At 36.7% G+C, this 11,159-nt stretch overlaps 1 protein-coding gene across 1 annotated transcript in view; it reads left to right on the forward strand.

The window, feature by feature from the left end:
- AKR1D1 (aldo-keto reductase family 1 member D1) overlaps nt 1-10,486 on the forward strand; it is a 41,955-nt gene extending 31,469 nt beyond the window's left edge. Inside the window, exons 8-9 of the mRNA XM_049642301.1 lie at nt 8,295-8,377; nt 10,444-10,486. Coding sequence (XP_049498258.1) covers nt 8,295-8,377; nt 10,444-10,486 — 126 coding nt within the window. The remainder of the gene's footprint in view (nt 1-8,294; nt 8,378-10,443) is intronic.
- The last annotated feature ends 673 nt before the right edge of the window (nt 10,487-11,159 follow it).

The following is an 11,159-nucleotide window of genomic DNA, read 5'->3' on the forward strand; positions in this document are numbered from 1 at the left end:
AGAAGTGAGGAACAAACATGGAAATCATTGAAGAAGATCATTAGACTTCATGAATGTCACTTGCCTTTATTTCCTCTGTAAATACTCCATGATCAACACGGTGACTTACAGGCGAGAAAAGAGGCCACTAGACAAATGAGTGATTAGATTACCTTGCCTACTACTCAAGACTAAACTGCTAGGTAAATACAGCCATAGAAAAGTACCATGCAAAAGTAATTACTCATTAGTTAATAACTTAAGAAAGTGAGCTGCTTTTGTCTTGTTCATAATTAAAGAGGAAAATGAGATAGTATTTATCCCCTCAGATAGGAAAATAATCAGAATATCGAATATGTGGGAAAACATATTGCATATACTTGCATATACTCCTGTTAGAAACATTAATTGGCTTAAGATTTGGAGAAGCAGGATGTCACTTATCCATAGCCATCAAAATTCAAACCCACATATCCATTTGGCCCAACAATCTCGATCCTATATTTACACATACATGCATACAAACATGGATGTTTACTATTGCATGATTTATCATTTTTAAAACCTGGAGACAATCTCCAGTAGAATCTTACAAAACAAATTATAATATATTTGTATAATGAAATATATCGCCATTTTTAAATAATAGAGTGGAAATATAAATACTTCCATGGGAAGATATTCATGATATTAGACAATTTATCTTCAGAGATCTTTTGCTACCCCATGACAGAATGCAACTCAAACTTACCAAAGAAAGAGAGACATGATTTATTGGGTCACAGAACTGTAAATTCCATGGATACATCAGACATGACTGGGCACAGGTATGCAAATGATTTATAAAAGGACTGAGTTCTCTCCGTTCCTCTGTACTCCCCCCACCCCTTACCTTCTCTGTCTCCACGTGGCAGCACAAACAGTCCCTGACATCTCCCGGCTAATCTATTACTCATATTCAGTGAACATGATCATAGGTAAAGGCTTCTGTGAGGGTCTCTATCCCTGATTGTCCCTTTGTGGGCCATGAGCCTCTGCCATATTAATCACTGTATCCAGTGAATAAGACACTTTGATTGCCCCCTTGGACTACATCCTGTACTGGAAATGGGTTCATGTGATAAACAGCCCTACGAGATGACAGAAGAGAAGTTCGTAAAAGGAAAAAGGGGATTCTGTTACTAGCAAGAAGGGCAAAGAATGATAAACAGTTATACTACTACTCACAGTATTTTAGCACTTACCAAAGTACTTCTTACTAAAAGAGGTTGACACTGTTTTCAGCCATCTTAAAACAATAGGATATCTGCATGGCTAATGTATTGGTTTATCAAAAATTCAAACAAGTTTTAATGCACCTGAAACAAATGTTTTCATGGATTCAAAATTTTACTGTTCAGAGATTGAGAGTAGTTACTAGTAGTCTGTGCAATGGAAGGTTAAAACCTTTGGAGTTTATATCATTTTGTGAATTACTATTTTGTACTGAAAGAACTGTCATTCTCCTTAAAATTTTTATTGCAACTAATTCTGCTATATCCCATATATTTCCATAGCCCAGATAATAAGGGATTGGAGTTCAGAGGTTCACATACCACAAGAAAACATGAAAGAGATACAAATTTACAAAGAAAATGACAGCTGAATTCACAGCCAATTTCCACTCTACAGGGTTTAGACTTGCCCTACCACCACAAATTTTGCTGGGTGTTAAAACCATTATTTGACAAAATAGAAAATTATTCCCTTCTAAACTGAAAATTATGAAAGTAATTTTAGTTATTTTGCATTCAATAAAATTTACATTATAATTTCATATGTGTACTAAATGTTAGAAGAAACTGAGGTAAAATAAGCTTTAAAAAATATTGTATAAGAATAGGAAATATCCACAAAACATAAAGGGTAAAGGGAAACTTAAATATATTTACAATAAAAGAAGAAAAAGTCATAGAAATAAAAAATTGTGTAATAAAAATTAAGTAAAACCATAAACTTAAAAACTATATAAAATTAAGGGTGACAATGAAGAAAATAAAAAAGCAGGATATTTTTAACATTGAAACAACAAAAAATCAAATTATACCACCCACTATCCAGCCTGTTACCATCATCCACTGATCCCCATTCCTTGAAGGTTTTATCTCTTGATTCACTTTCCTTCTCTCCAACACTCCTTGCATCACAATTCTTCATGAATTCAACATACATAGGGATGGTCCTTCCAATAACCCTGCCTTATAGTTCTTTAATCTCCTCTCCCACGATGATCTTGCCCCATATATTTCAGCAACCAATTCCCACTGTTACTCCCTGGAAACTGCAGTTACACTAACACCTAATAGCTCCTCCATACCCCCCAAACATCCCCCTCTCTCTCCTGCATTATCTCTCTACTGCATAACTCCCATCAATATACAAACATGCTGTGACCTCAATCTTAAAAGGTAAAATCCAATCTAGACTCACTTTCCTCTCCACATATTATCCTTTTCTTTCTTCCTGTTTACAGCAAACCCCTTAAAAGAGAATTCTATTATCACAGCCTCCAAGTCCCTTTCCCCCAGTCTCCCTTAAACACATTGAAACCAAGCTTTCACCTGACCATTCCATTGAAACAGCTTGTCAAGGTCACCAGTGACCTCCTCATTGCCAGATCCAACAATCATTTTTCTGTCCTTGTCCTAGTAGATCTTTCAACATTTATACTTACAATTAACAGTTTCTTCTTCTTGAAACCTATGCCATCAGAGAAGCAGATGGAGGTGGTAGGAATATCAGGCACTCAGTTTTATAATATGAGATCCTGAAAAAGTGAATAACAGGATAATTTGTGCCATGAAAAAAAATGCAAATCAATCCACATAAACTAAAGAAAAACATTGCATTGAAATAATGGAGGGAGGAGGAATTTGGAAGTTTACCTTAAAATTAAAACTGAAAATTATGAAAGTAATTTTAGTTATTTTATATTCAACAAAATTTACATTACAACTGCATATGTGTACTAAATGTTAGAACAAACTGAGTGAATCAGGATCGATTTTTTAAAATATGCTTGACAAAATTACATGATAACAGAATGTGACATTCTTCACATTCTTCACAAAGGTTTTTGCTAAGTGATCATAAAGAGAATAATTCTGGTAAAATTTCACAGAGCTTCATATGAAGGAGATCATTAATCCTTTGGCTTTTTCTTTCAGATCATTCTTTTGATATATCTACCAATGTAGTTTTTAACTGCATTAAATTCCTATTTGAAAGACTTTGCCTGTAGTTAGAGCAAACCTCCAAGATCGCTTTCAATGACTTCATGAAATCCTGCATCTTTGGCAAGATTTGTGACTTCGCTTTACGTTACATATTCACTGGAGTCAGAAAATGACTCACCAACACTTAAAAAATGGGCCTAATGTTAAGCAAAAAGGAAGTTTGAGTAAGGATTTATTTTATAAGTGATTGGTCCAGTCATGACCGTTTCTATGTTATGCAAAGTTGTGATTCCTTACACAATCTCATAAACTCAATACTTGGATGATAAATAATCAAAGAAAAGCATTCCCTGAAAAGAGCACTGGGAAGTAATCCATCGGGGAAATGATTAGGTAAATCAGGTTATATCTATAATGAATGCAGTAGTTACAATCTATGTACAAAGTCAATCTATGTATTTTGACAGAATAGATAACCAAGACATATTATATGAATGAAAGAAAGTTGCATTAGTCTGCAAAAAGATATGATACAACTGCATTTTGCTCTTAGTGTGTTGAATGTTTGGAAGAAATGTCTGGGATGAAGAATAGGACTGGGGTGGTAGGTAAGAAGGAGACCTTCCATTTATTTCATACATGTTCATATGCTTCTTTGGTGTTTTAATTTTTACAAAAAAGCATATATTTATGTATTATATAATTAAAACTTATAAATGTAAATTACTAAAATAAAAGTTAAGGGATAGCGAGATAAAACAATAAGTAGAAGATAATTATAATCAAAACAAATGTTAAAAATGTAAATAAGCTAAAGTTAAATATTGAAATGTAAATAAAGAACAATTATAAAACCAGAGCATAAAGTGTGCAAGCTAAAATAAAACAATGAAAATGTAATATATTTAAAAGGTAGAGGATGACATTTAAAAATGATGAGAGAAATGATTGAGTCTAAAACAAAGCAAATTAAAATTTCTTAAACGTTTACTTATTTTTGAGAGAGAGAGAGAGAGAGACAGAGCATGAGCAGAGGAGGGGCAGAGAGAGAGAGGGAGACAATGAATCCGAAGCAGGTTCCAGGTTCTGAGCTGTCAGCGTAGAGCTGGACGCTGGGCTCGAACCCACCAACCGTGAGATCATGACCTGAGCCGAAGTCTGACACTCAATTAACTGAGCCACCCAGGCACCCCAAAACAAATCAGATTAAAAGTTCAGGTGAGCAACCTGGAGGGGGAAGAGATGCGCCCAGCACCCTGGAGTTTATCGGACGGACTCTAGGCCTGAGGTACAGAAACCCATCCGTGAAGAGGAACACTTCCTGAAGGAAAATGAGATTATTTTGCAGCTGTCAGCAAGTGCTGTTGGGAGACTTACTCCTAAAACTCTGAAGCATGGTCTTTAAGAATGGCAGCATGGGCTAACTAATTCGGATGTAAATTTTAAAAAATTAAAAAAAAAAAAAAAAAGAATGGCAGCATGGGGGCGCCTGGGGGACTCAGTTGGTCAAGTGTCTGACTCTTGGTTGATCTCATGGTCTGTGAGTTAGAGCCTTAAGTCAGGCTCTGTGCTGACAGTGAGGGAGCCTGCTTAGATTTCTGTCTCCCTCGCTCTTGGCCCCTCCCCCGCTTATGCCCACATATGCTCTCTCTCCAAAAAATAAATAAACTTATTTTTTTTTTAATTAAAAGTTAAAAAGTACATAAGCAAATTTAGAGACTAGGGAATATTTTTTAAAACACAGCACAGAGGCCATAGTCCAGAATAGGAAGTTCAGCATAATATCCAGAAACAATAAAAAATTCTTCACTCATGGAATTTTAAGAGGTGTCCTAAACACGTGTTGTTGCAGAGCATTTGGAATGTCCCTCACGATGGCTCCATCAGGGGTATTTCTAAGACAAAGAATAGAATCCCATGTTGGGTGTGGCCCCCCAGCACCAGCCCAACTTCTTCCTCATTTGCAGACAGTCATAAATTTCTGTCTGACATAAAAGTCTTTTGGGGTGCCTGGGGGGCTCAGTTGGTTAAGTGTTCCACTCTTGATTTCGGCTCAGGTCATGATCTCACAGTTCATGAGATTGAGTCCCTTACTGGGCTCTGTGCTGACGTCACAGAGCCTGCTTGGGATTTTCTCTCTCTGCCCTCCCCTGCTCTCAAAAAAAAAACCCCAAAAACAACAACAAAAAACCACACACACACACACACACACACACACACACACACACAAGAAAAAAAAAAGCCTTAAAAAAATCTTTTATGTGTTTGTCACTAAATAACAGAGTTTCAACAGAAGTGAAGAACTGAAACACCTGACAGAAGTGAAAGAAACAAATTAACAATCTTTGTATCAGTTTTTAAATTTACATTCTAGTTAGTTACCATACAGTGTAATATTGGTTTCAGAAGTAGGATTTAGGGATTCCTCACTTACATACAACACCCAGTGTGTATCCCAAGTGCCCTCCTTAATCCCCATCACTCATCTAGCCCATCCCCCCCACACCTCCGTCGATCAACCCTCAGTTTGTTCTCTATAGTTAAGAGTCTGTTTCCTGATTTTCTTCCCCCCCCCCCCCCCCGGCCCCCAGGTTCATCTGTTTTGCTGTTTTCTTTCTTAAATTTCACATGTGAGTGACATAATATGGTATATGTCTTTCTCTGACTTATTTCACTTACCATAATACCCTATAGCTCCATCCATGTCATTGCAAATGGCAAGATTTCATTCTTTTTGATGGCTGAGTAATATTCCATTATACATATCTCACATTTTCTTTTTTCATTCATCAGTTGACAGACGTTCAGCCTCTTTCCATAATTTGGCTGTTGTTTTTGTTTTTTTAGGTTTTTTTGTTTTTTGGAGGTTTTTTGGCTGTTTATTAATAATACTGCTATAAACATCAAGGTGCGTGTGCCCCTTTAAATCAGTATGTTTTTATCCTTTGTATAAATACCTAGTACTGCAATTTCTGGGTCATAAGATAGTTCTATTTTTAACTTTTTGAGGAACCTCCATACTGTTTTCCGGAATGGCTGCACCAGTTTGCACTCCCCCCGACAGTGCAAGAGGGTTCCCCTTTCTTCTCATTCTCACCAACATCTGTTGTTTCCCACGTTGTTAATTTTAGTCATTCTGACAGGTGTGAGGAAATAGCTCACTGTGGTTTTGATTTGCATTTCCCTGGTGATGAGTGATGTTGAGCATCTTTTCATGTACCCGTTAGCCATCTGTATGTCTTCTTTGGAAAAAATGTCAGATCGTGTCTTCTGCCCATTTCTTAAGTGGATAACTAGTTTTTTGGGGGTGTTGAGTTCAATAAGTTCTTTACTGATTGTGGATACTAACTGTTGATCAGATAGGTCGTTTGCAAATATCTTCTCCCATTCTGTCAGCTGCCTTTTAGTTTTGTTGATTGTTTCCTTTGCTGTGCAGAAGCTTTTTATTGTGATGAGGCCCCTATAGTTTACTTTTGCTTTTGTTTCCCTTGCCTCTAGAGACATGTCTAGTAAGAAGTTACTACAGCCAGTGTCAATGGGTTTACGCCTGTGTTCTCCTTCAGGATTTTGATGGTTTCCTGTCTCACATATAGGTCTTTCATCCATTCTGAATTTACTTTTGTGTGCCATGTCAAGTGGTCCAGTTTTCCCAATACTGTTTGTCGAAAAGACTGTCTTTTTTCTATTGGATATTATTTTATATTTTGTCAGATTAGTTGCCCTATAGTGTGGGTCCTTTCTGGGTTTTCTATTCTATTCCATTGACCTATATGTCTGCTTTTATGACAGTACTATACTGTCTTGATCACTACAGCTTTGTAATATAGCTTTTTTTTTTTTTAAGTTTTTTATTTTGAGAGAGAGAGAGAGAGAGAGCGTGCGGAAGGGTCAGAGAGAGAGAAGATCCCAAGCAGGCTCCACGCTGTCAGCTCAGAGCCTGACACAGGGCTTGAACCCATGAACTGCGAGATCATGATCTGAGCTGAAACCAAGAGTCAGAAGCTTAACTGGCTGAGTCACCCAGGCGCCCCTGTAATGTAGCTCTTAAAGTCTGGAATTGTGATGACTCCAGCTCTGCTTTTCTTTTTCAAAATTGCTTTGTCTATTTCAGGGTCTTTTGTGGTTCCATACAAATTTTAGGAATGTTTGTTCTAGTTCTATGAAAAAATGCCGATGGTATTTTGGTGGGAATTGCATTGAATGTGTAGATTGCTTTGGGTGATATAGGGATTTTAACAATATTTATTCTTTTAATCCATTGGCATGGAATGTTTTTCCATTTCTTTGTGTCTTCATCCATTTCTTTCATCAGTGTTTTATAGTGTTCAGAGTACAGATCTTTTACCTCTTTGGGTAGGTTTATTCCTAGGTATCTTATGGTTTGGGGTGCACTTATAAATGGGATTGGTTCCTTGATTTCTTTTTGTGCTGCTCTGTTGTTGGTATTTAGAGATGCAACAGATTTCTGTACATTGATTTTGAATCCTGTGACTTTACTAAATTCACATATCGATGCTAGCAGTTTTGGGGAAGAATTTTTTGGTTTTCTATATAGAGTATCATGTCATCTGTAAAGAGTCAAAGTTTGACTCTTTCCCTGCTAATTTGGATGATTTCTGTTTCTTTTCATTGTCTTATTGCTGAGGCTAGGACTCCCAGTACTATGTCAAATAACAGTGGTGAGAGTGGACACCCTTGTCTGACTATAGGGGAAAAGCTCTCAATTTTTCCCCTTTGAGGATGATATTAGCTGTGGTTTTTTGTATATGGCTTTTATGATGTTGAGCTATGTTCCCTCTAAGCCTACTTTGTTGAGGGTTTTTATCATGAATGGATGTTGTACTTTGTCAAATGCTTTTTCTGCATCTATTGAGAGGATCATGTGATTCATACCCTTTCTTTTATTAATGTGGTGTATCACATTGATTGATTTACAACCACCCTTGCAGCCCAGGAATAAATCCCACTTGATCATGGTGAATAATTCTTTTAAAGATGTTCATAAATTTTTGAAGAGCTCCCATGGCTGGCCCCACTCCCTGATCCCAGGCTTGACCCATTTTCTATCTTCAAAAATATCTTTTATTTCTGTTATTTCAGATCTTTGACTTTTCTCTCACTGAAGAAGAAATGAAGGCCATCGAGGCCTTGAATAAAAATGTCCGCTTCGTGGAGATGCTCATGTGAGTTCAGGGAGACCACCCATCAAGTACTGCCCAGTGATTTTAGATTGTTCTGGGTCTATAGAAATCACAAGGGTAAAGGCCAGTGGGCAGCATGTTCTGAATATTAAACAGGTCTGGGTAAATTACATTCGCTCTAGGAACTTCCTACAAATCTATAGTTTTACTTATAAGATTTCTGGCATTTATGACATCCCATGACTTAGGTTAAGGCATAGCAGGCTAAATATCTTGAAGAGAATTAAGTCATCAAGTGTATATATGTTAAGACAACAGCAACACAAATATTCAAACCTATTTTTTCCTAAATATCAAGTGATACATAACGTAGAGCAAACTTATCGACAAAAACGAAAGAGACAGAATAGTATAGTAGAAAGAATACCATGTAAGAAACTAAAAACCTAGAGTTTTAGCTAAATGGCTGCCTATGAGATTTGGAGCTTCTAAGTCCACCTATTAGCTGATTCCCACAAGCAAAATCCTTACACTCCTTCAAAATGTTGCTAAATTCAGCTAGTCAACTGAAGTAGCCCTTTATTTTCTAAATAGTATAGGGCCTTTAAAATAACAAAACAATATAGTTCATACATATATAGTGTATGTATATACATATATATATATATACACATATATATACACACATATGTTTATATATACACATTTTTTTCCTTTATTCATTAGTATTCCTCAATAGTAATCTGTAATCTAAGTGAGCATTTAGAAAATGCTCATTAAGATAGTTCATATAGTTTGAACACTTATCTTATTGGTCCTACTATTTTTTGTGAGTCAGAAAGTACACTAACTATGCTAATATCACATTTTTTAATCAATTTCTGAATTAATACAACAGCCTCCTAATGTGAATTTTCCAGGGTAAAACATTATTCAACATCAAAAGGTACCACCTAGCCTTGGGAATAAAATAGTAAACACAAACATAGACCTAACAAATACTTATGGGTTAATTAATAGCTGTTGAAGGTAAACTATTTGTATTGAATAAATATCATTAAATTAAGAAAAGACAGTAAGAGATAGTCAATCCATTGTACTGATTTTTTTTTTTTACAGTTGGTGACATTATTTAGTTTGACATTTGACATATTTAATATCTAATTCCAGCTACACTGGGAAAATAACTCATCAGGAAATAACTAGAAAAATCAGCAAAGAGAAACAAACGTTAGGTTTCACTGATCATAAAAATGTACAATTTAGGGATGCTAGGCTATGATTCTTCTGTTTTTCATCCAGTTGGTCTTTGATTTGACATTGACATTAATATTTTAATTTAAAGCTCACAGTACTTGGGGCACCTAGGTGGCTTAGTCGGTTAAGTATCTGACTTTTGACCTCAGCTCAGGTCTTGTTCTCACAGTCATGATTTCGAGCCCCATGTTGGGATCCATGCTAGGCATGAAGCCTACTTAAAAAAGGGTAAAATAAAAAAATGAAGCTCATAATGCTTGCAGAGAAACAGAGAATTGAATCTTAGACATGGTCATGGCAGGCATATACACATGCCAGTCTTTTTTTACTGACTGTTCCGTCATTGTTATTTAAGAGATACATTCATTATCATAGAAATTTACTTCACTGATCACTTTACTAGATCTCAGACTTTTGATTCTCAGGAGGTCTAGTGAGAAGGGCAGGTAAAACCTCTGAGAAGAGAGTGACACTGATGGGTAATAGAATTTTGAGGAGAAATGTTTATGTAGATCACTGGAATAGAAGGCAGCCTGTGTCAGAACAGCAGAGGGGAGGAAGGAGTTAAGAAGGGGCACAAGAACCCATGGGCAGGCGCGCTCGCATGCACACATACACACACACACACACACACACACACACACACACACACACACACACCCAACCCAGAATGCTATCCTGGGCTTCAGTAAAAGATGATGGCTCAAGGGAAAATAAGAGACTGGGTGAGAACAGAGAAGGAATGAATTAAGGAGAGAGGGAGGGGTCTGTGAAACTGTCAAGGGATGCTAGTAACACACAGCTGTGCAACGTTTACAGTGAACTTTTTCTTTGGGGAATTGTTTTGACAGGTGGTGTGATCATCCCGAATACCCATTTCATGAGGAATACTGACTTCAGAGTGCCCTTGAATGGATTTTTCCTTCCCATGCACGCCAGAGCCTTAGATGTAGAAATGAAAAGGTTTTACTATCCTTAAGTGATGTGTTGATGTTAACACTCTCAAGTTTTGTGCAGGATAAATAACTTTGACTTAGGTATGTAAAGAAAAAGATGTTTAAATATGTTGAGATAATTGTTTGGAAACCATAAGCTAATATTTTATTAGATCAAGGTCTTCTGGGTTCCTGACAGAAAGACATTAGGCTTTAGGAGAGATTTCAGAGGCAATATATGATAAGAAACCCATGAATCTGATTACTGCCATTAAGTCTGAACTCCTTACTTTAGCAGTTAACAGGACAACAAAGAGGGTGGAGAGCTGGCACAAGCCAGTGCTGGCAATGACCTTGATGATTTGGAACACTGACTGTAATATAGACACTGCCAAGATAAGATCCACACATGCATTATTAACAAGGAAGTGATTTGCTACACCTTGTATAAAGAGAAAGGGCTAAGTGTAGAAAAGTCTTAAAATAGGGCTAATTAAACAGCACAGTGGTCACCAAAGACACAATGATTTAGTTGTTTGTTTCCACCCAATGGGGGTTAGTTTAGCTTTTACCCAGTTTGAGGGACTGATAATTGCTTGTTCTCTCTTGCATGCTTTCAAGGGCTTGTGTGT

Source organism: Panthera uncia, chromosome A2 (genome assembly GCF_023721935.1).
Source record: "Panthera uncia isolate 11264 chromosome A2, Puncia_PCG_1.0, whole genome shotgun sequence".
NCBI lineage: Eukaryota > Metazoa > Chordata > Mammalia > Carnivora > Felidae > Panthera > Panthera uncia.